Below are 24830 nucleotides of genomic sequence, written 5' to 3'. Positions count from 1 at the left end.
ATTTTTTACACCATGGTGTCCATAACGGGATGCAGTATAATTCCAAGTGTGGCCTTAGCAAAGAATTATAAAGTTGTCTCCAGATTGGGTCACCTCAAGATTTCTTTCCTTGCCTTATTTTTCCCTCCCTTGTTCCAATACAGGTAAGTAGCCTGTAGTACGACAGCTTGTTTAATGACCATTCACAGTTACAACAGCACTGGGGGGGAAAAATCACCATTTTTCATACTTACAACTGTTGCAGCTTCCCCAGTGTCACGTGATCAAAATTCAGACTCTTGGCCACTGTCTCATATTTATGACGGTTGCAGTGTCCCGGGGTCAAGCGAATCCCCTTTTGCAAAGTCAAATGAGGAAGCCAAATTCACTTAACTGTGTTACTAACTTAACACCTACAGCGTTTCGCTTAACTAATGTGTCACAAAAGGTCATAAAAGGGGGGAAAACTCACTTAACAGATGCCTCACTGAGCAACAAATCAATTGTGGTCAATTGTGGTAAGTCGACTACCTGTATTATTAATGTGATTCAGAGAAATCCAGTTTCAAAAATGCTACAAATAAAACAGTTCACAGTTTCCCATTGCAAAAAATATTTTTATTATTCCCAGCATCCATTTTTTTTTTGCTATTCAAGAGCAATAAACAAATGTTTGAGTTTTATTATTTTATTTGTTATTTTTTAAAAGCTGGCATAATCTAATCCCCAAAGACCTTATCATAAAAAAACTCCAAAGCTAATTGTTCTTATGTCTGAAAATCTCTAATGCCAGTTTCCCAAAAGTGTCATTTTTATGGCACTCCAAATTATATCGAGTTCTCCTTTATGACTTCAGCCTGCCGGTTAGTATTGCTTTGTTAATTTGTAGGCTTTAGAGCTTAAGAATTGGAGTCTTGGTTTCCGAGATCCTCTTAAATCGCTTTAAAAATATTCAGCTCCCATCTAGACTATATTACTGAACGCTTGCAAATGTGGAGAACTGTTAGGAGATGAAAAAGCATCGCCAAAGCGCTTTGATTGTTCCGTTAAGACCCCTGGAAAGTGTGCAGAGGAGAGCAACAAAGGTGAATAAAGATATGGAGGCTACATCATAGGAACAGCGGCTGTTGTGGCTTGTCGACCACCGGCCCCTCCAGCAGCCGAATCAAAGGAGGAGGTGGCGTGGGAGTCAGCTTCAGCATCAAGGCAACCTGAGAGCTCTGGGGGGGGAGGGGGAGGAGAAAATGGAGCCGGCAGAGAGCGAGAATGGCAGAGGCAGAGCGCTGGGCCGTCCATCAGATGGAGAGTCAACAGCCCCCAGGTCTGGAGGTGGCTGATGAGGAAGAGGAGGAACATCCAGTGCCTGACATGCGGAGGCACAGAAGGTAGAAGAGAGGAGGGCAGTGGAAATCTATGAGCCGGTCCTTGGGACAGAACAGCCACTGCTCCTAGTGAAGCCCCACCTTAGCTCGGAGGATCAAAGGCGGTGGGGCGGAGATGAATAGTTGCGGCAGATAATTATTCATCTCCCTGCTGGTCAGCCAGCGTTGGGAAACGTTTGGCCGGCATCCCTAATAAAGGAATCGTTTTGAGTTCACTTCAGAGGGCTTGTGTTTGGGGAGCTGGGTCAGAACAACGAAAGTGCTCCAAAGTCACGCCGCTGGAAGAAAGAGGAAACCAGATATCGCCCTGGGCCCAGGCTGGCCGTTATAGGAACATCTTGCAAGGACGTGATTTGATTGGTGGGCAGCGGGAGGCAGGCAACCAGAGGAAAACTAGAACTTAGTGATTTTGGCGTGTGAATCTCAGTTCTGGCTTTGCCTTATTGTAATTCACTTCACCTTTATGAAACGATACCTTTTTAAACAAATGTTGTTACGGCTTGTTCTTAGCGGTTCAGTTCTGACAGGAACCCACGACTCTGGAAATTGTGGCTGCTCCATCGCTGGTGGTTTTAAGAAAAGTCGTCACCACCATTTGTTGAAAATGATAGAGGGCAGTGATGGCAAACCTTTCTTGGTGGCCTTGCCAAAAGCGGGGGGGGAGCACAGGAGGGGTCGTGCCCCGGCATACCACACCCATAATGCTATGCGCCCCCACGCCCCCAGTGCACGCACAGGCGCACAATCAGCAACACACACGCTTTTGCCGTGGTTTTTTTGCCCTCTCCAGGCTCCAGAGGCTTTCTAGGAGCCTGGGGAGGGCGAAAACAGCCTCCCCGGACACCATCCGGAGGCCTCAGGAGCTTTCCTGAAGCCTCCGGAGGGCAAAAAACAGAACTACGGGGAACCAGGTTTGTCCAAAGGTCCGTTTTTCACCCTCCTGAGCCTTCAGGGAAGCCTCTGGAGGGCAAAAAACGGCCTCAAACGAAGGCCGAAATCAGCTGGCCAGCGTACGCAGCCGGGTCGGCAACCTTAAACACTCAAAGAGCTATTTGGATCCGTTTCCCACAGAAAACGCCAGGAGCCACAAAACTCTTCCTGTGCCTGACTATTTCTTGAGCAGCCACAAATCTAGCATTATGTTCTGTTTTCTTCTAAAACTTTTCTTGGATTTATCCATGGTTGGTCTACCGGGGGTCGAAAAGCTCAATAAATTGCGTGTGGGCGGGTGTCACACATTGGCGGTTGTGAGGCATATTTTGAGCGGCAGGGAGCCACAGCAGAAGGATGAAAGGGCCACATGCAGCTCCAGAGCTGCAGGTTGCCGATCCCTGAATTAGAAGACCTCTGAGTTCCCTTCCAACTCTGTTACGCTGTGTCTTAAAAACCAATGTATTTCAATTAAAATGATTCCAGCTCTATTTTTCCAGTCTCTTTTTTTCCCTATAGGGAAAGAAATGTAGACAAATGGAAGACAGGCAATGAAATCAAAGGAAGACGAAAGTGAAACAGGAGAATGGAAGAAAAAATGGAGAAACGGCCATGAACAGCCAATACACTCCCCCCCGCACGCTGGCCAGGCTCTTTCTCACATTGGCACGAAACCAGGAGACCCTTCCGCTACAAGATGAGCCCAGAGACCTTCTGGGAATGGGGATTTCAGGATTCAGTAGAGATATGGGACAATCCGGTAAGGGACCCGGCGGCAATATTCGTGCCACGCCAGCCCGTACTTCCTCAGGCACTGGTGGTCGTCCCGGGCATCCCGATGAGCCAGCAGCAAGGTGAAATAGATGATATAAAAATAAGGCAAGATGTGAGTGAAGCCTGCAAGGAAACCAAAAGGAGGGAGGCCAGCTTAGATTGCTGCAGAGAAACAACACTGGAGCCTCTCCTAGATGGCTGCCACTTACTGCTCTGACCAAGGCTTCCCAAGAGCCTGAAGCAAACCCCTTTTTATCAATTGACTGTGAATTCTGCTCCTTCACATCCAGCAAAGTCTTTCAAGGGAGGATTTACGGTCACAGACCTTCTCTGGCTTGGAGAGTGGACAGGCTTATATTTTCAAAATGGCCAGGAGTCTCAGAGAGTCCCGAACCAATGAAGCGAACTAATTGTCTTCTGCAAACTCCACTCCCCTTTCGCTCCTCTTTTATTTCCTCTGGGAGGGGCCATTCACCGTCCACCTGTGATTTTACTCCAAAGTTGACTCCTGTTCTTTAGCTGTTCCCTTCGTCTGGCAACTCCTCGCATGCGCACACTGGGAACAGGCTCCAGCTATTTGTCTGCCTCACTGATGTCTGATTCCGAAGGCAGCTGATATCTATCAGATGGCTCTGACCCCCGCCCTCTGCCTCCGACCCAGAGTCCTCCTCAGAGCCTTCCCCAGACTCCAGGACTGGCGCATGTTCCTCCCCAACCTCCTCACTGTCCGAATCTGCTTCCAGCTCCTCTGGCTACTGGCAGGCCACAACACTTACCGCAGGGCAAGGACCATGCAAAAGCCATGATCAGGTCTCCTAAATAGTTGGGGTGCCGCACAAAACCCCACCAGCCAGAGACCAGGAGCCGCCGACCGGTTGCCGTAGGGATTGTCCGGAGCCCTGGGGGAAAAGAGAGTGATAAGAGGATCTCCTGCTTGAGCAGGGGGTTGGACTAGAAGGTCTCCAAGGTCCCTTCGAACTGTAATTTTGTTATTCTGTTAATTAAGCAGTGGACTGGGTGTAGTTAAGTAATTATTCTGTTAATTAAGCAGTTGTCCAGAATGGTATAAGGCCTCCTGCTTTAGCAGGGGGTTGGACTAGAAGACCGCTGAGGTCCCTTCCGGATTCTATTCTATTCTGATTCTATTCTAATCTATTCTGAATTCTATTCTATTTTCTATTATTTTATAGAATGGTTAGTTATTCTGTGATAGGATAGGATAGGCGATAGGACAGGACAGGGATGAGATAGGATGCTGTGTTATTTTGTTATTCTATTCTATCCTATCCTACATTCTATTCTATTACAGAATAATTATTCTATATTCTACATTCTATTCTGAATCCTATTCTATTCTGAATTCTATTCTATTCTACTCTACTCAGTTTAAGTTCTATATATTATTCTATTCTATTACTATATACTTTATTCATTAAACGTGAAACTCAGTCAATTGAACATTCAAAAACGCATCACAAATACCACTGACTGGTGCTAATGGTGGATACTGGTTGCTGCCAGCGTCCTAGGTATCAACCAGGTACCTTCTTAAAATATAAGATATTCTGAGTAGCGCAGTTTTTTGCAGTTCCGCTGCAAATCCCTAGTCCTTCTCTTGATTAGACTAAACTTACACAGTTCCTCTCACTGTTCCTCATATATATTTAGCCTCCAGCCCACTAATCATCTTTGTTGCTCTTCTCTGCACTCTTTCTAGCATCTCAACATATTATAGATAATAGATTCATTTTCTGATGGCAGGTCCTTGGCTGGCTTAACTGAAATTTTCTGGGGTTGCCCAACCCAACAAATTACAACCTCACCCCAAAGTTGGGCTCTCACCACCTGCTAAGGTCCTCCTGCTGCAAACATCTCAATCTTAATCTAGAGCAGGGGGCTGGACTAGAAGACCTCCAAGGTCCCTTCCAGCTCATTCTATCCTGAATGTAATCGTCTTAGTTAAAAGCAAGCCCACCGCGTTGTGTGAATGCACCTGCCAGGTTTTGGAGTTGGTTAAGTGTCTCTTGTGAACCCACCCCACAAGCTGAAATGTGTGAAGCTACAAACCAGCCACTCTGGGATCAGCGGGATTCCGTCGGAAGGTGTTTTTCTGGGAATTGGCACCACGGAATATGGAATACCCCAGGCCTGCAAAACGAAAAAACGACAATGAGATGATTATATTAAATCATAGCATCATGCAGCTAGAAGGGAGCTTAGAGGGAATCCAGCCCAACTTTTTCTCTCAGCGCAGGGTTCACCAGATCAATGCTTCCCAAAATTGGCAACTTCCAGCTGTAGGGACTTCAATTCCCCGAATTCTCATCAACGGCCATGTTGACTGGAATTCTGGGATTTGAAGTTCACATGCAAAGAAATCATCAAGGTTGGGGAAAACCCTGAATTAGATCGATGACCAAGTCTCAGACAACCAAAAGAAGAATAGAATAGAATAGAATTCAGAATAAAATGGTTATTCTGTAATAGAATAGAACAGTGTTTCTCAACCTTGGCAACTTGAAGATGTCCGGACTTCAACTCCCAGAATTCCCCAGCCAGCATCCACTGGGTGGGGAATTCTGGGAGTTGAAGTCCAGACATCTTCAAGTTGCCAAGGTTGAGAAACACTGGAATAGAATGTAGGATAGGACAGAATGTAGAATAGAATATAAAATATAGAATTGAATAGTTGGTTATTCTGTTATTCTGTAAAATGATAGAATAGGATAGGATAGGATGCTCTGTAATTTTGTTATTCTATAAAATAATAGAATTCAGAATAGAATAGAATGCTTTCGGCATCTTCTGCTTGAGTGAAGGGGAGGGGGAGGGGTTTGGAATGATGTCTACGTCCCTTCCAACTCCATTAAGCTACGCTATCTTATATCATATCCTAATCCTTATCCTATTCTACATTCCATTCTATTCTATTACAGAATAACCATTTCTATTCTGAACCCTATTCTATTCTATATTATTTTCTATTTTTTTCTTTTCTATTCTATTCTGAATTCTATTCTATTTTCTATTATTTTATAAAATAACAGAACATCCTATTCTATCCTAATCCTTATCCTATCCTACATTCCATTCTATTCTATTACAGAATAAGTTCTATATTCTGAATTCTAGTCTGAATCCTATTCTATATTATTTTCTATTTATTTTTTCTTATCTATTCTGAATTCTATTTTCTATTATTTTATAGAATAACAAAATAGGAGAACATCCTATCCAATATCCCATCCTATTCTATATCCTATCTTATCCTTTTACAGAATAATAGAATAACCAACCATTTGATTCTATATTTTGTAGTCTATTCTATATTCTGTCCTATCCTATATTCTATTCTATTCTATTACAGAATAACCATTCTATGTTCTGAATTCTATTCTGAATCCTATTCTATTCTATATTATTTTCTATTTATCTTTCTTTTCTTTTCTATTCTGAATTCTATTCTATTTTCTATTATTTTATAGAATAACAAAATAACAGAACATCCTATTCTATCCTAATCCTTATCCTATCCTACATTCCATTTTATTCTATTGCAGAATAACCATTCTATGTTCTGAATTCTATTCTGAATCCTATTCTATTCTATATTATTTTCTATTTATCTTTCTTTTCTATTCTGAATTCTATTCTATTTTCTATTATTTTATAGAATAACAAAATAGGAGAGCATCCTACCCTATATCCCATCCTATTCTATATCCTATCCTATCCTTTTACAGAGTAACAGAATAACCAACCATTTGATTCTATATTTTGTAGTCTATTCTATATTCTGTCCTATCCTACATTCTATTCTATTCTATTCCAGAATAACCATTCTATATTCTACATTCTATTCTGGATCCTGTTCTGAATTCTGTACATGCTCAGAGGGCCCATTTGCAGCCTCACTCACCATTTAGCAGGACGATGCCCCCCGCCAGAGGCAGGCTGAGCTTCTGGGGGTGGGCCACGAGGAAGCAGGCCTGGAGGCTGTACAGGAAGGGCACCCACGCCAGGTCCCCGTAAGCCAGCATGAAACCGAAGCCATCATGGATGATATCCATTGTGGTGAGAACGGCCTCCTGCAAAATATTCACAATCGTCAGCCAGAGATTTTCTTGACTGCAGCCCCTTCTCAACCCTTGGCCACTTTTTTTCCTTCATAAAAAGGGGTTTTTTAAAATTATTTTTATTCTCTTATATAGAGTTGCAAGTATACATTCACATAGTTTTTGTTCTTGTTTATCACTTTTGCATATTTATTTTTCCATAGAAAGGGCTAAAAAGTACATCCTGGGTTGCTTGGCTTATACCAACTTTGTATTATCATCACCCTGTTTTTTTTTCACCCTCCCTCCCTTCTCTACTTCCTTCCTTTCTCCTCTCCTTCCCCTTTCCTTCTTCTCTTGACTCTCCCCTACTTCTCTCTTCCTCCTCCACCTGCCCTCTCTTCTTCTCTTTCTATCCCTTCCCTCTTCCCTCTTTCTTCCTTCTCTCTCCTTTCTTCTCATCTCCTCCTCTCTTCTTCTTCTCCTTCCTGCCCTCTCTCCTTCTCTTTTATCCCTTCCACCCTCCTCTCCTTACCTCTTCCTTCCCTCTCCTTCCCTCTCTTCTCCTCTCCTGCTCCTCCCACCCTCTCTCCTTCTCTTTTTATCCCTTCCAGCTCCTTTCCTCTTTCTTCCTTCTCTTCCCTTTCCTCTCTCCTCCTCTCTTCTTCTCCTTCCTTCCCTCTCCTTCTCTTTCTATCCCTTCTACCTTCCTCTCCTTACCTCTTCCTTCCCTCCCTTTTCCTCTCCTCTCCTCCTCCTCTCTTCTTCCCCTTCCTCCCCTCTCTCCTTCTCTTTCTCTCCCTTCCAGCCTTCCTCTCCTTTCCTCTTCCTTCCCTCCCTCCCTTTTTCTCTCTCCTCCTCTCCTCTCTTCTTCTTCTCCTTCATGGCCTCTCTCCTTCTCTTTCTATCCCTTCGTCTTCCTCTCCTTTCCTTTCTTCCTTCCCTCTCTTCTCCTCTTCTCCTCTCTTCTTCTTCCCCTTCCTATCCTCTCTCCTCTTTCTATCCCTTCCTTCCTTCATCTCCTTTCCTCTTTCTTCCTTCTCTCTCCTGTCCTCTTTCCTCCTATCTTCCTTTCCTTTTCTGTTGTTGTGGTTATCTCTTTTCAGCTCTGAACTGGTGTATTTTCGGGATGGTATTCCCACAAACCCTGTTATAATTTTATACTTCTCCTTTCCTATTCCCTTTCCTTCATTATCACATCCTAACTATTTTTTCCCTCTATATCTCATTCTTGAACATATACTTATATATTAATACTTTCTTTTCACTTCCCCCCCCTCTTCCCCCCCTTTCCATTTAAGTGTCTCGACTGGGTTCTATATATCTCTCTTGCATTCTTTTCTAGATTTCTTTCTCTAACCAATCATAAAATCTTCCCCATGTCTTGAATTCCTTTATTCTCAAGCCAACCTCGGCCACTTTAGGATGAGTGGACTTCAGATCCCAGAATTCCCCAGCTAGCATGCTGGGAAGCACTGGTCTAACTCTATCCCTCCATCCCTCCCTCCATCCCTTCCTCTTTCTATCCATCCATCCTTGTTTCTCAAACTTGACAATATAAAGATCTGTGGACTTCAACTCCCAGAATTCCCCAGTCAGCAAGTTAAGAAGCACTAATCTAACTCCATCCATCCATCCATCCATCCATCCATCCATCCTTGTTTCTCAAACTTGACAATATAAAGAACTGTGGACTTCAACTCCCAGAATTCCCCAGTCAGTATGTTGAGAAACATTGATTTATCCCTCCATCCCTCCATCCTTCCAGCCATCCCTGTTCTTCACCTATGGCCACTTTAGGATGAGTAGACTTCAACTCCCAGAATTCCCCAGCCAGCTTTGCTTTGCTGACTGGGGAATTCTGGGAGTTGGAAGTCCACCCATCTTAAAATGACCAAAGTTGAGAAAGACGCTTTAGCTAGCCTAATCCAGCTATGCCAACAGCTGTAGATCCCTCAAAGCAGCGAGTCAAGCCAGATTGTGCCTCTAAAATCATTTGCTTGCCAAATAATTTGGGAGTTTCCAAGTCAGGGAAAGATTTCTTTCTCCCTAGTTCCAAGGATAACTTGTTAAAATTTTTGCTGCCCTCCCCTTCCCCGTGGCTAAGCCTGCTGGCCATGATTTAGCCTACCTCACGCCAGAAGGCATCTATCACGTAGAGAAGTTGGAAGGCATTAACCAGGATCATGGCTAGAGAGGGGCTGCCTCTCAGCTCCGTCTCTTTAGCCAACATTGCCATGTTGATCAGTGCCTATGGGAGGAAGGAGGCAGTTAGTCCAGCAATGGGAACAGACTCATCTTCAATTTCCCTATTTGTTTCTCCCTGTTTTCTCCACTATATTGCATTTTAAAAACACGGGGATAAAATTAGGGAGCTGGAGGCTAAAACATAGGAGGAATGACTGCGGGAATTGGGTATGTTAATCTGATGAAAAGAAGGACCAGGGGAGACATGATAGCAGTCTTCCAATATCTCAGGGAATGCCCCAAAGAAGAGGGAGTCAAGCTGTTCTCCAAGGCACCTGAGGGTAGAACAAGAAACAATGAATGGAAACTAATCAAGGAGAGAAGCAACTCAGAACTGAGGAGAAATTTCCTGACAGTGAGAACAATGAATCAGTGGAACAGAAGTTGCCTCCAGAAGTTGTGAATGTCCCAACACTGGAAGTCTTTAAGAAGATCTTGGATAGCCATTTGTCTGAAGTGGTGTAGGGTTTCCTGCCTAAGCAGGGGGTTGGACTAGAAGACCTCCAAGGTCCCTTCCAACTCTTCTATTCTATATTCTAAATATCTCTGTTCTTTGGAGGAAGGGACATTATTTAATTCTTGCTTCCCAAGGATCAGGTGGAATTGTCTGGATCACATTCCTACCCAATGCATTGATGTTTCCTCCTTCCTTCCTTCCTTCCTTCCAGCATCCTCCCTCCCTCCTTCTTCCCTTCTTTCCAGCCTTCCTTCCTTCTATATTCTAAATCTCTGTTCTTTCCACCTTTCCTCCCTCTCTTCTTCCTTCTTCCTTTTTTTCCAGCCTTCCTATCTTCTTTCCTCCCGTCATCTTTCTGCCTTCTTCCCTTCTTTCCGGCCTTCCTTCCTTCCTCTCTCCCTCCCTCTTCCCTTCTTTCCAGCCTTCCTATCTTCTTTCCTCCCTCCCTCCCTTCTTCCTTCTTCCCAGCCTTCTTTCCACTTTGCCTCCCTCCTCCTTCCCTTCTTCCCAGTCTTCCTTCCTTCCTCCCTCTCCCCTCCCTTCCTCCCTTCTTCCCAGCCTTCCTATTTTATTTTCTCCCTCCCTTTTCCTTCTTTTCAGCCTTCCTTCCTCTCTGCCTCCTTCCTCCTTCCCAGCCTTCCTTCCTCCCTCCCTCCCTTCTTCCTTCTTCCCTTCTTCCCAGGCTTCTTTCCTCTCTCCCTCCCTTCTTCTTTCTTTCTTTCTTTCCTTCCTTCCTCCCTCCCTCCCTCCCTTTTTAATCTGGGTTGTTTGCTTTCTGGCTTGTGCAAACAGATTCTGCAGGATATGAAGAATGTGTATAGCTGATGAAGCTCGTCAAAGCTTGCAAATTCCAGTAAGAACACAGAATATAAAAATAACAGAGTCTCCTTGGAGGTCATCTAGTCCAACCCCCTATGTCATTCTGGACAAATGGCTGTTTTGAGTTTCTCCTTGGGCAGCTACACGTTCTGGAGACAAGCCGTCCCACGGAAAGATTGTTCTATCAGAAGAGAAGCCTCCAGAAGTTCCCAAATATGCCCCTTTCTTCTTGGGGGGGTGGAGTCAGGAGGTCCCCTACTATATCCTCCTCCCCTCCATCCCAAGGACGCTTACCCAGCCAAGGAGACTTGGGCGCAACTCAAAGAAGACTTTGAGATCGAAGAGCCCAAAGCGTGGATTCAACTCGTGGCCCATGAAGAAGTCATAAATGAGGTTTCCTGTAGGAGGGAAAGTGGGGGGGGGGGGGGAGAAACCTACAGCTTTTTCTGAAATTTTCTTTTTAGTTCTTTATTTTTTTAAAGGGTTATTTTTAATCTCTTAACATACAATTACAGATATACATTCACATTATTCTTACTTATCATTTTTGCACACCTTTTTCCATATAAAAGGTTAAAATGTACATTCTGGGTTGCTTTGCTTGCCATCCCTTATACCTATTTTGTATTGTCACCACCCTATTTTTTCTTTTCTTTTCACCTCCCTCCCTTCTCTACTTTCTTCCTTCCTCCTCTCCTTTCCCTTTCCTTCTTCCCTTGACTCTCCCCTACTCATCTCTTCCCCTTCCCCCTCATACCCTCTCTCTTCTTTCTATCCCTTCCCTCCTTCCTCTCCTTCCCTCTCTTCTCCTCTCTTCTTCTTCCCCTTCCTGCCCTCCCCCCTTCTCTTTCTATCCCTTCCAGCCTTCCTCTCCTTCCTTTTTACTTCTCCTTTCCTCTTTCTTCCTTCCCTCTCCTTTCCTCTCTTCTCCTCTCTTCTTCTTCCCCTCCCTGCCCTCTCTCCTTCTCTTTCTATCCCTTCCCTCTTTCCTCTCCTTTCCTTTCTTCCTTCTCTCCCCTTTGCTCTAAGGGAAGGGAAGGGAATAGAAGAGAAGAGAAAATGGAATGGAATAGAATAGAATATAGAATAGAGCTGGAAGGGACATTGGAGGTCTTTTAGTCCAACCCCCTGCTCAAGCAGGAGACCCATTTCAGACAAGTGGCTTTCTACTCTCTCCTTCAGAACTTCCAGTGTTGGAGCACCTACAACGTCTGGTGGCAAGCTGTTCCACTGGCTAATTGTCCCTGCCAGGAAAGCTCCAGGTTGCTTTTCCCCTTGATTAGTTTCCAACCATTGTTTCTTCGCCTGCCTTCTGGTGCTTTAGAGAATAAATTGACTCCCTCTTCAATTGTGGGGGCTCCAACAATGGAGGCTTCTAAGAAGAGAATGGACAGTCGCTTGCCTGAAATGGACTAGGGTCTCCTGCTTCAGCAGGGGGCTGGACTAGAAGACCTCCGAGGCCCCTTCCCACTTCTATCACCTTAAAGCTGCCAAGGGGGAAAAAAACTATGCTAGTCTACATCTTAAGCGAGGTGGACAAGACTGCCAAGGGGATTGAGATGCCTCCTAGAGGCTCTTTTCCTCATTCCACGCTCCCCCCTCTCCCAGTTGAGTTTTCCCAGATCTGGGGGCCCCTCACCTGAGTTCCCGCCGGGAGCCAGAGCTGCCTCTGGGGCCAGCAGAGCCTTGAAATAGAGAAGGGCGCTGAGGACGAAAGCCAAGACCGTCGCCGCGAAGGCCAGCTGCAGGATGTGGTCGTAGATGTAACTCAGTCGCAGGCCCCTGGCCAGCCCAGCGCCCAGCATCACCGCTGTGACCAACACAGCATAGAGACCTACCCAAAACGAAAAAGCCAAGAGGGGGATTTGTACCCGGAACGAGACTCACGGCTCAGCCGTTAACTCTAAAAAACTCAATTTGGCAAAGAATTGACTTTATTGTCGTCATCTTCTTCTTTTTTAAACAAAAGTGTTTTTTTTAATTTCATATGTTAACTGTTGTGAGGAGGAGCTGGAGCTGCCAGACTCCGACAGCGAGGGGTCTTATGAGTCGGCCCTGGAGGAGGTGGAGGAGGACCTTGGACAGGGTTCCGACTCCGAGCAGAGCACGGAGAGACTGGTTGGCAGCAGGTGGTACCTGAGCCTTGGATCAGTGGTGAGGAGACAAGAGTGAGTGATCCAGAAAACACCTGTGAGTTGTTCCAGGATGCACGCCGTCGAAAGGGCTACTCGGCATCAAGAACAACTGCGTAATTACAGGAGGTGATTACACTCAGCTGATGCTCATTAAGATCCTCTCCTGATTATAAAAGAGACTGTTTGTGCCACGCCCTTCTGCAGAAGTCAACGTTAAGGACTAACAAGAAACAAACTTGGCAGGCTGGATTGCTACCAGAGTTTGCATTGCTGCCAAATTTTGTAGGACTTGCTGCCAGAGTGCTTATCTCTTTGTTTATGTGGCTTGCAGCCAACGAGAGTCTGGACTGATTAAAAAACATTCTCATTTACGTTTGTTTCGGCTTTCGGTCCTGGACGGAGAAGGGGGGGTCAGAACAGTTAACTATATTTTTATAAACAAAGTGTTTGGGTTTTCTCCCCCTTTACGTCTTCTGTTGTGTGTGTAGTTCATTTTACGTCATATTTTCATTTCAGTCACCTTATTTTCTTTTCATATTTTCCTGCTTCACTTTAATTTCTTCTTAATACATGAACAATATCCTTATTGCCTCTCCAAGTTAATCAAATTTAACCTATCATTTCCATCTATTACTCTTTTTTTAACTCACAATATTGTATGCTCAAATTCGATTTTATATAGCAAACATTTCACTTAATTAAATATCCGCAAATTAATAGTATTAATCTATTTCCCTCACATATTAGCTATATGCCATTGGTTATATTTAACAAATTTCACTCTATTCGACTAGTAAATCCTTTTCCTTCTTTCCTCCTTTCACCCATTTTCTCTTGGTCTCTCAGGAAAAAAAATCACTTCTCTTATATTCTCTTCTCTCCACCCATTTCCCTAGCTTTTTTTCTACTTGTTCTTGCAATTTCTATATTTTTTCTTTCCAATCTTTCTACTCCTTTTTAATTCTCTTGAATCATCATCTTCTTTTAACGACCCCCATAATCCCTTGCAGGGTGGAGTCTGGGCAACTGAATGGAGCTCAGTGTTTACTGGCCCGATGCCCTTCCCTGTCGCCAATGCGGAGTTTTGAAGAATCGCCTGGATGTTTTCATTATAATGGGCCTTCTTTTTTAATTTTCTCCCCATCCTTTCTTTTAAATGTTTTGAAGTGAAACTTCCAGCATTCATATTTACTATATAGTTCCTAGTGATACTCTACTGTTTTGCTAATATTTTATTTGATTCAAAGTTAAAATACAAACTCAAAGGAAAAGAATAAAGCAAAGGCAGAACAAAACCAAATAAGGCAAGGAAAGGAAACCACTTCTGGACTTTGTGCTTGAGGTGGGATGGGGGGAATGAAACTTTGATTTGGGGTTTTACTGATTAGACAGGCCTGTTGTTATAGAATGGGGCTAGTTTATACAGGGAGTCCTCGACTTACAGCCACCGTTTCTATTGTGAAGTGAGACATTCGTTGAATGAATTTTGCCCCGTTGTATGACCTTTCTTGCTACAGCTGTTAAGTGAACTGCTACATTTGCGATGTTAGTAACCCCGTTGTCAAGTGGTTAAACGAATCTTTTCGTTTTGGGAGGGCCCATTTGGGTGGGCATTAATTTCTGCTTTGTCTGATCAGATGGACTTGTTGTGGCCCGCCAGCGGAACTAACTTTGACTTTGATTGTCCAAAGGTCGTAAAAGGGGATCACGTGACACTCCCCCCCGGGAGATAGCTACGGTCATAAGTATGAATCACTAGTTGCCAAGGGTCTGGATTTTGATCACGTGACCACAGGGGATGCTGTGACGGTCAGAAGTGTGAAAGTGGGTCATATAAGTCATTTTTTTCGGTGCGGTTGTAACTTTGAACGGTCATTAAATGAACAGTTGTAAGTCGAGGACTTCCTGTACTTCCAAAATATATTTCTGAGTTAAACTGCCCAAAACAAACCAATTTGGAGGAGCGATTCTACGGCCATCTTTGGCCAATTCTCTCTCGCCTTACCCCGTTGGTCTCCCTTCCCTTTTCATCACCCCGAAATATCTACCGTTAATGCGATATTTCAGCCGGCTCTTGTCCCGAAGAAGGCTTCCTTCCGTGATCTGTTGGGGAATAAAATAAAATAAACATATCAGCGTTTTGATAAGACCTTTGCGGCAGACCCAAAATCAAAGTTTCATTTTGTTCTCCACTGGGAACAGGCTCCAGCTGTTTGTCTGCCTCCCTGATGTCTGACTCTGAAGGCAGCTGATAACTGGCATAAGGCCCTGGCCCCCCTCTCTGCCTCTGACACAGAGCCCTCCTCAGGAGTGGTTTCCTTTTTTGCTTATTTGGTTTTGATTTGTCTTTGCTTTTTTTCTTTTTCTGTGAGTTTGCATTTTAACTTTAAATAAAATCAAATATTTTAAAAAAAAACCATGGTGAAAAAGTTCGTAAAACTGGGAAGAAATTTAATGACGTTGCTTAGCTGGCTTCAACTGCAGTCATAAGTGGAGGACCAGCTGTCATAATGAAAAGTTCCTCTGAGTCATGGGGTCCAATTGTCTTATTTATTATTAGGGATAATCATCTTTTTGGTTCTTTCTTCTGCCCACTGGAAATGCCTTCAAATTTACTGTTGCTGTCCTTTTTATAACCATTTTACTCTCTGCTTCTCCATCTCTGTCCAAGCAGAATAACAGAGTAACAGAGTGGGAAGGGACCGCAGAGGTCTGGTAGTCCAACCCCTGCTCAAAGAGGAGACCCTGGGTCATTCAAGGCAAACAGCTGTCTAGTCTCTTCTTAAAAACTTTTCTGACCAAGGCTTCCCAAGGGCATGAAACAAACTCCTTGTACCGACAAAAAAACCTTTTATTAATTGACTGTAAATTCTGCTCATTCACATCCAGCAAAGTCTTTCAAGGGAGGATTTACGGTCACAGACCTTCTCTGGCTTGGAGAGCTGCCAGGCCGATATCTGTAGAACTTGGCCAGGAGTCTCGGAGAGTCACGAACCAATGAAGCAAACTAATGGTCTCTCCTGCAAACTCCACTCCCCTTTCGCTCCTCTTTTATTGCCTCTGGGAGGGGCCATTCATTGTCCACCTGTGGCCTTCCTCCCAAGTCAACCCCTGTTCTTTAGCTGTTCCCTTCGTCTAGCAGCTCTGTGCACACAGGGAACAGGCTCCAGCTATTTGTTTGCCTCACTGATGTCTGATTCCAAAGGCAGCTGATAACTGGCATACGGCCCTGCCCCCCCCCCACCTCCGACACAGAGCCCTCATCAGAGCCTTCCCCAGACTCCAGAACTGGCCCAGGTTCTTCCCCAACCCTCCTCACTGTCCGACTGCTACCAGCTCTGATGGCCACTGGTGGGCCATGACAAAAACTTCCAGTAATGGAGCAAATCCTGGAGACTGGCTGTTCCCCTGATTAATTAACAGAATGGCAGAATAACAGAGTTGGAAGGGATCTCAGAGATCTTCTAGTCCAACCCCCTGCTCAAACAGGAGACCCTTTGCCATTCAAGACAAAGGTCCAGTCTCTTCTTGAAATCCCCCAGTGATGGAGCACCCACAGCTGATTAATTGTTCTCACTATTAGGAAATTTCTCCAGGGGAAAAAAAAAACTCTTTGCCTTCTTCCAGGATTACAACTTTTCTTCCCATTATACAGATGAGGAAAACTGAGGCCAAAGCCGACATTGCCTGCCCACGCATGAGCCTTACCTTCCCCAGGGGCAGCTGATAGAGCAGGGCTTGGAATGCAAGCCAGGCCAGGACCAGAGCAAAGTCTTGGGGGCTCCAGAGGGAGCGGAGGGAGGGCAGCGGCCAGGGGGGGTTCAGCACGCTGGCCTGCTCTGTCCTGCAGACCAGCAGTAGGTAGAAGACGGTGCTGGGCAACAGAACCATCAGGAAGGCTACCCCTGTAAGGAGGAGGAGGAGGAAGAAAAGGAGGAGGAGGAGAAGAAGGAAGAAAAAGATGAGAAGAAGAGGAGGAGAAAGAAGAAGAAATGAAGGGGGAGGAGGAAGAAAAGGAGGAGGAGGAAGAAAAGCATGAGAAGAAGAGGAGGAGGAAGAAGAAGAAAAGGAGGAGGAGGAAGGAGGAGAAAGTAGAAAAGGAGGAGGAAGAGGAAGAAGAAAAGGAGGAGGAGAAGAAGAGGAAGAGGAAGAAAAGGAGGAGGAGGAGGAAGAGGAGGAGGAAGAAGAGGAGGAAGAAGAGAAGGAGGAGGAAGAAGAAAAGGCAGAGGAGGAGGAAGAAGAAAAGAAGAGGAGGAGGAGGAAGAAGAAAAGAAGAGGAGGAGGAGGAGAAGGAGGAGGAGGAGGAGACATGGGGACAGCCCTTGTTACACAACTGGGCTCAAATCCCCACTTTTCCAATCCACTGCACTGCACAGTAGAAGCCATTTTACCGCAGTACAGTGGAAGCCATTTTAAGGCACAACAGGTTGTATCTTAACAGAATAAACACCCCAACGGGTTTTAGGGGTGTCTTACCCCCATAATATTTGTTTCCAGAGAGTAAGCCATCTGTGTGCCATGTTTAGATTGAAATTGCTCGAGGCGTTCCAGAGTTATGCTGGAACACACACACACACACACACACACACACACACACACACATCCCTTTATAGCAATTTGTCCTAAAAACGCGAGTCCCAGGTATAGTTATAAAAGAAACAGATATTGTGATCTCTGGAACTTTAAAACATATTGCTCACTGAGCTTTTGTTAGCCACTGCTAACATCGTCAGAGTGCAAAAGCCATTAAAGAGATATACACTATTAATTTATACACTATTTATACACTATTAATCAATTTGGCCATTGCATGAGTTGATAGGCCCATCCACCCCCCTGCAGTTAGCTTTGTTGTTTTTACATCAGGGATGTTAATCGATGCTCCTATTCCTTCCTCCGTTATCGAACACAGGATGGGCTGCTCCTCCCCAGGAAATAATGCTCAGCTGTCTGATGGTGATTTGACAGCACTCTCTGTTAGGAGAAAGCCAATGCTCTCTGTCCCCTTCCTTACCAAATACACCCCCAAATTCCATTTCTTTCGTCCGATGCATCTTCAGCCGATCCATTTTCCCTTCTGAGCTCAGATCCCGAAGTGGAGATTTTTCCAGCCACGGAGAACTGTTCTGCAGCCGTTTAATGTCTTGGTCTCCGTTAAATAGCCGCGCACCGCCTCAATCTGCAGAAGAAAAAAAATCGAGTCTGGATCAATGGCAGTTGTGTTTGACAACGCTGGGCTGCAGCGAGAAAGTCGGAGCGCCTGTGTATTCCCACTTCCCAGCTGGCCAAAGAATTCGCCTTCCCATTTAAACCCATCTTCGAACCAACTAAGCATGGAGAATAGGTTTCACATCCGCATGATGTTCTCTCGTGTGCAACTGGGCTTGTAATTGGAGACCTGTTTGCCTTCTTTTTTTAGAAATTAATCACAAAGGGAGCATGCAAAGTCTCGCAGGGAGCTAACAAAGGACAACCAGAATGGATCTCCTCCTCCTCCTCCTCCTCCTCCTCCTCCTCCTCCTCCTCCTCCTCCTCCTCCTCCTCCTCCTCCCTTGCATTGGGAATTTTTAATCCCCTTTTGGGATCCAGGACTATTGCGCAAAAGGCGCTTTTCACAACACGGTTCTCCTGTTTTGATCCCTGGGTGTGTGCAAGTGCCCCTGGGTACGATTGTCATACATTACACAACAGCGGTTTGCACTTTGGAATAGCATTCTGTTACACAAGTAGTCAGTGGTGGGTTCCACATTTTGTTACTACTGGTTCAACCTCCCCGCGCCCGGTTCGTGCATGCGCCCGGCCTTCTACGCATACACTTTGCTCGCCCTTGTGCCTTCCGTGCATGCACACAACCTCAAAAGCGTGCCTAAATAGGACGGCATGCAGGTAGTCCTTGACTTACAACAGTGCCCAAAATTTCTGTGGCTAAGCGAGGCATTTCTTACGTAAACTTTGTCCCGTTTTACAGCCTGCCATGCCAACGGTTCTTAAGTGAATCACAGCAGTCGTTAAATGTGTCGCCCGGTTGTTAAATGAATCTGGCTTAGCCCATGGACTTTGCTTGTTCCGAAGGTGGCAAACGAGGATCACGTGACCCCAGGACGCTGCGACCGTCATAAATACGAGTCAGTTGCCAAGCCTCTTGAATTTTGATCACGTGACCATGGGGATGCTGCAACGGTCATAATGTGAAAAGCGGTCATAAGTCAGTTTTTTCAGTGCCATTGTATCTTTGAATGGTCATTAAACAAACTGTTGTTTAAGTCGAGGACTACTGGATAATGCCTTGTTTCTCGAATCACTCTGCGATGATAGAAGGCAATTCATACACCCAGTCCCAATCAATCAATCAGAATAGAGCTGAAAGGGACCTTGGAGGTCTTCTAGTCCAGCCCCCTGCTCAAGCAGGAGACCCTACACCATTACAATCAATTAATCAGAATAGGAGCTGGAAGGGACCTTGGAGGTCTTCTAGTCCAACCCTCTGCTCAAGCAGGAGACCCTACACCATTACAATCAATTAATCAGAACAGAGCTGGAAGGGACCTTGGAAGTCTTCTAGTCCAGCCCCCTGCTCAAGCAGGAGACCCTACACCATTTCAATCAATTAATCAGAATAGGAGCTGGAAGGGACCTTGGAGATCTTCTAGTGCAACCCTCTGCTCAAGCAGGAGGCCCTACACCATTACAATCAATTAATCAGAACAGAGCTGGAAGGGACCTTGGAGGTCTTCTAGTCCAGCCCCCTGCTCAAGCAGGAGACCCTACACCATTTCAATCAATTAATCAGAATAGGAGCTGGAAGGGACCTTGGAGATCTTCTAGTGCAACCCTCTGCTCAAGCAGGAGGCCCTACACCATTACAATCAATTAATCAGAACAGAGCTGGAAGGGACCTTGGAGGTCTTCTAGTCCAGCCCCCTGCTCAAGCAGGAGACCCTACACCATTACAATCAATTAATCAGAATAGGAGCTGGAAGGGACCTTGGAGGTCTTCTAGTGCAACCCTCTGCTCAAGCAGGAGACCCTACACCATTACAATCAATTAATCAGAACAGAGCTGGAAGGGACCTTGGAGGTCTTCTAGTCCAGCCCCCTGCTCAAGCAGGAGACCCTACACCATTTCAATCAATTAATCAGAATAGGAGCTGGAAGGGACCTTGGAGGTCTTCTAGTGCAACCCTCTGCTCAAGCAGGAGACCCAACACCATTTCAATCAATTAATCAGAACAGAGCTGGAAGGGACCTTGGAGGTCTTCTAGTCCAGCCCCCTGCTCAAGCAGGAGACCCTACACCATTTCAATCAATTAATCAGAATAGGAGCTGGAAGGGACCTTGGAGGTCTTCTAGTGCAACCCTCTGCTCAAGCAGGAGACCCTACACCATTACAATCAATTAATCAGAACAGAGCTGGAAGGGACCTTGGAGGTCTTCTAGTCCAGCCCCCTGCTCAAGCAGGAGACCCTACACCATTTCAATCAATTAATCAGAATAGGAGCTGGAAGGGACCTTGGAGGTCTTCTAGTGCAACCCTCTGCTCAAGCAGGAGACCCAACACCATTTCAATCAATTAATCAGAACAGAGCTGGAAGGGACCTTGGAGGTCTTCTAGTCCAGCCCCCTGCTCAAGCCGTCGTTTGTAATGACAACTGCATTGAAAAAAGTGACTTGCAGACGAACCTCACCCTTATGACCATCGGGCCATCTCCATGCTCACATAATCAAAATTTGGGCACTTGGCATGTTACGGTCATGTGATATTCCCCTGCAATCTGCCCAGAAATGGGGGAGGGGGGCTTCCAACAAGCCAAGTCAATGGAGGAAGCCACATTCGCTTAATGGCCACACGATTCACTTAACACCCGCAGTGATTCGTTTAACAACTGCTGCCAAAAAAAAGTTGCAAAACCAGCCTTGAGTCATTTACATTGCCTTGCTTAGCAAGGTAAATCCTGGTCCCAGTTGCAGTTGTAAGTCCTTGTACCTTTGGAGAGGGGTTGGGGGTTGGGCGGGGGGCTTGTGAACTTGGACCCTAATCCAGTGTTTCTCAACCTTGGCAACTTGAAGATGTCTGGACTTCAACTCCCAGAATTCCCCAGCCAGCATTCGCTGGCTGGGGAATTCTGGGAGTTGAAGTCCGGACATCTTCAAGTTGCCAAGGTTGAGAAACACTGCCCTAATCCCACAAGGGAGGGGGGTGAATTTCACTCTTTTGTAAAAAAAAACAATAAACACCACACTCTTAACATAAACCAACGATCTCATGCACAGATATTTGGGGTCCTGTTTTGTGGGGAAGTCCTTCCCTCCATGGTTGATGGGATTCTGTACATCACGGAATGCTTTGGTGCCCCAAAATGCATTTAGTGCTCCAGTGGTGGGTTTCAAAAATTGTTGGAACCTACTCTGTGGGTGTGGCCTCCTTTGTGGGCGTGGCTTGACACCCATGTGACCGGATGGGAGTGACTTGCTGCCCATGTGACCGGATGGGAGTGGCTTGCTGCCCATGTGACTGGATGGTAGTGGCTTGCTGCCCATGTGACCGGATGGGAGTGGCTTGCTGCCCATGTGACTGGATATGACATTATGAATTAGTACTTAGGTCGGTCCAAGTAGCTATTCAGAAGTTAGTGGTTAGACGCAATTGTAAAGCAAGATATGGAATTAAAACCAGAAATATTAATTTGGCTATTTGAAAGGGAGTATAATATATATTTAATTTTACACATGTTAGCAGCTGCTGGAATTGTGTTTGCACAACAGTGGGAAAACAGAGATATGTAAATGAATAAATATTACAATGTGCAGGAATAAATAAATTGACAATTAAAATCAAGAAGGCTTTGAATACTTTTTCACGTGGGATTGGTTTTAGCAATTGCCAACTAACGGAAACAGAAATTAGAAATCCAAAAGTATGAAAGAAAACACCAATTATGTAAGGAAAGGTCCCTAAAATGTATAAGGAAATATTACTAGATCATTATTAATGCGTAGATAATTGTGGGACATTACACACCCACCAGTGGTGGGTTTCAAAATTTTTTGGAACCTCTTCTGTAGGTGTGGCCTGCTTTCCGGGTCCACTGGTGGAACCTCTTCTAACCGGTTCGGTAGATTTGACCCACCGGTTCTACCGAATAGGTAGAGCCACTGCGTCCCATCACCTGGTGCTACCCAGCTGCAAACTCCATCTAGCTGCTGCAATAGACACATTGGCACGACAACAGCTAAAGCAGGAGACTCCCTGCCCCACGGACACCATTATGGCTGTAGAGGAAGTAGCTTTCTGCCACGTTAATTCAAGATGTTATCGTTTCATGAGATTAAATTCCTTGTTTCTACCTCTCTTACCCAACCATGGAGAAAACAAATCCAAAATTCGAAAATATTCTGTGTCTCCTTTTTCTTTTTTACTTTCAATGTTAATCTGTCCAGTTCTGCAGTCTTAGTATTTTTTAAATTATTTCTTCATCTGGAGGGGCGTTTCCTGGTTTTTTCCAGTGCATGTAACATTAAATACACATTCCCTTTATCATAGTTCTCCAGTAATGGGTACTTGAGAGACCGCCTACTGCCAATTACCTCCACTAGACCGATCCGATCGCATCGATTAGGCCTCCTCCGAATTCCATCTTCCAGCCAGTGCAGATTGGCAACTACCCGGAGGAGAGCCTTCTCGGTGGCTGCTCCAACCCTCTGGAACGAACTCCCCGTGGAGATTTGGACCCTCACCACCCTCCAGTCCTTCCGCGCCACTTTAAAGATCTGGCTGTCCCGGCTGGCCTGGGGTTAAGACTTTAACCCCACTCGAATTGTGTGATTGTGTGACTGTTGTGCTCTTTTTTAATATGTTGTATTGTCTCCATATGGAATATTGTCTGTCCTTCCCCCCCCCTTTCTTGAACTGTGAGCCGCCCTGAGTCCCCCCAGGGAAAAGGGCGGCATACAAATTTCAATAAAATGAAAAATGAAAAAATGAAAATGAAAAAGTAATACGGCTAACAAAAATAATTCCAGTTTATAATCTATATGAGGGACCTGGTGGCTCAGTGGCTAAGATGCTGAGCTTGTCCATCAGAAAGGTCGGCAGTTTGGTGGTGCGAATCCCAGCGCCGGGTTAAGGGAGTGAGTTCCTGTTCCTCGTCCCAGCTTCTGCCAACCTAGCAGTTCAAAAGCATGTAATTGCTAGTCGTTCCCGACTCTAGGGGGCTGTGCTTATCTCCGTTTCAAAGCCGAAGAGCCAGCGCTGTCCAAAGACGTCTCTGTGGTCATGTGGCCAGCATGACTCAACACCGAAGGCGCACGGAACACTGTTACTTTCCCACCAAAGGTGGTTCCTATCTTTCTACTTGCATATTTTACGTGTTTTCGAACTGCTAGGTTGGCAGAAGCTGGGAGAAGTCACGGGAACTCACCTCGTTATGCGGCGCTAGGGATTTGAACCGCTGAACTGCTGACCTTTCTGATCAACAAGCTCAGCGTCTTAGCCACTGAGCCACCCTTATTCCCTTATTATTAATATCAATTCCTCTTTTTATATCTCCTCCTTTCTGACTTCTCTTTCTATTGTCTAGCCGTTGATAAAATATATCCCGTATCAAAAAATATTCAGTTTTTTCTTTATTTTTAATAGTGAGTATTAATCTATCCATTTCTGTGCATTCTCATATTTTCTTAATTACCTTCTCATCTGGCGGAATCTCATCGTTTTTTCCATTGCTGTGCAAATACAATTCTGGTTGCGTGTAGTATATTTAAAACCAGATATCTAGTCTTTTTTATCATATTTTTCTGGTTATAACGCCCAACAAATATATCTCTGGTTCTTATTCTATATAGTAGATTAAGGGAATTGTAATGAACATTGAACATTAAGGATTGTTATTTAAAGACAACTAAGAGTAACCTAAGCGAAGATATGGAAAAATAGAAAGGGAACATGATATATATTTACAATGGGAAATTATTGAGATTATAAAGACAGAATCACAAATTTGGGGCCTGTAAGGATGCATAATTATATAAATATAATTGAGAATAGCTGGGAATTGTAACCAGGTCTATATCTCAGCCAAAAATAGCCTGGGGGTGGTGGTTTATAAATACAATTACTATATAAGTATACTTTTTTCTCTCTTTTTAAAAAAGGAGGAGGAAGATATATGTTAAAATTAAATATGCATATTGAAAAGGAATTATAAATACCATCAACATAAAATGGAGCTCGCTCAGAGGCTGAAATACACCAAGTAAATGAGATGAAGAGTGTGGAGTAGAGGAGAGAGGTAAGGGAAAAAGAGAGGGCAAGGGGGGGGAGAGGAAGAGAGAAAGGAGGAGTGGAAACGGGGGAGAGGAGAAGGAGAGAGGAAGGGGAAGTAGAGAAGGGAAGGGTGACAGAGGGAAGAAAAGTAAGAAGGAAGAGGGAGAAGAAAATGATGGATAAGGTTCAGAAGGGAGAGCAGAAGAGCCAATAATTGTTTTTGGGAGTTGATGGCAAGACGAATTGATGTAAACATTTAATAATACAATACGATGTTGGTTATATATTAGTATACTATCTATCATCTATCTATCTATCTTCTATCTATTTATCTATCTATTTATCTATCTATCTATCTATATCTATCATCTATCAATCTTCTATCTATCTATCTATCTATCTTCTATCTATCTTCTATCTATCTATCTATCTATCTTCTATCTATCTATCTATCATCTATCTATCTATCTTCTATCTATCTATCTATCTATCTATCTATCATCTATCTATCTATCTATCTTCTATCTATCTATCTATCTATCTATCTATCTATCTATCTATCTATCTATCTATCTATCTATCTATCTATCTAGTTCCAAGTCTATGTGTAGCCACTAACCCACTGAAGGATTTGATTGACAGAATTACACCCCCCCCCCGTTGCTTCCCTCCATCGAAGGGCCTCTGAATGAGGCTCCTTCCAGGTGATTCCAGATGCAGGAGAGGGATCAAAATGAGAGTGATCTGCTCTTGCGTTTTGGGGAGCCAAAGGCTTCCCTCTTGCAGATT

General features: G+C 44.6%; 1 protein-coding gene across 5 annotated transcripts in view; it reads right to left on the bottom strand.

Moving 5' to 3' along the window:
• Window positions 1-2762: 2762 nt before the first annotated feature.
• LOC116520073 (delta(14)-sterol reductase TM7SF2-like) overlaps window positions 2763-24830 on the bottom strand; it is a 278256-nt gene continuing 256188 nt past the window's right edge. Inside the window, exons 1-11 of one of the 5 annotated variants that reach the window (XM_032234221.1) lie at window positions 18103-18288; window positions 17793-17957; window positions 16487-16683; window positions 14827-14881; window positions 12283-12477; window positions 10938-11041; window positions 9252-9371; window positions 6985-7153; window positions 5133-5213; window positions 3842-3964; window positions 2763-3188 (exon numbers count right to left, since the gene is read on the bottom strand). In XM_032234221.1, the coding sequence (XP_032090112.1) occupies window positions 3028-3188; window positions 3842-3964; window positions 5133-5213; window positions 6985-7153; window positions 9252-9371; window positions 10938-11041; window positions 12283-12477; window positions 14827-14881; window positions 16487-16683; window positions 17793-17847 (1260 nt within the window). In that variant the 5' untranslated portion in view covers window positions 17848-17957; window positions 18103-18288 and the 3' untranslated portion in view covers window positions 2763-3027. Of the gene's footprint in view, window positions 3189-3841; window positions 3965-5132; window positions 5214-6984; window positions 7154-9251; window positions 9372-10937; window positions 11042-12282; window positions 12478-14826; window positions 14882-16486; window positions 16684-17792; window positions 18289-24830 lie in introns of those variants that run through there. The other 4 variants (XM_032234222.1, XM_032234219.1, XM_032234218.1 and 1 more) reach the window with 4 other exon arrangements.

Source organism: Thamnophis elegans, chromosome 17 (assembly GCF_009769535.1).
Source record: "Thamnophis elegans isolate rThaEle1 chromosome 17, rThaEle1.pri, whole genome shotgun sequence".
NCBI lineage: Eukaryota > Metazoa > Chordata > Lepidosauria > Squamata > Colubridae > Thamnophis > Thamnophis elegans.
The sequence above is the reverse complement of the archived record's forward strand: the minus strand, read 5'-3'. Positions and strand labels throughout refer to the sequence as shown.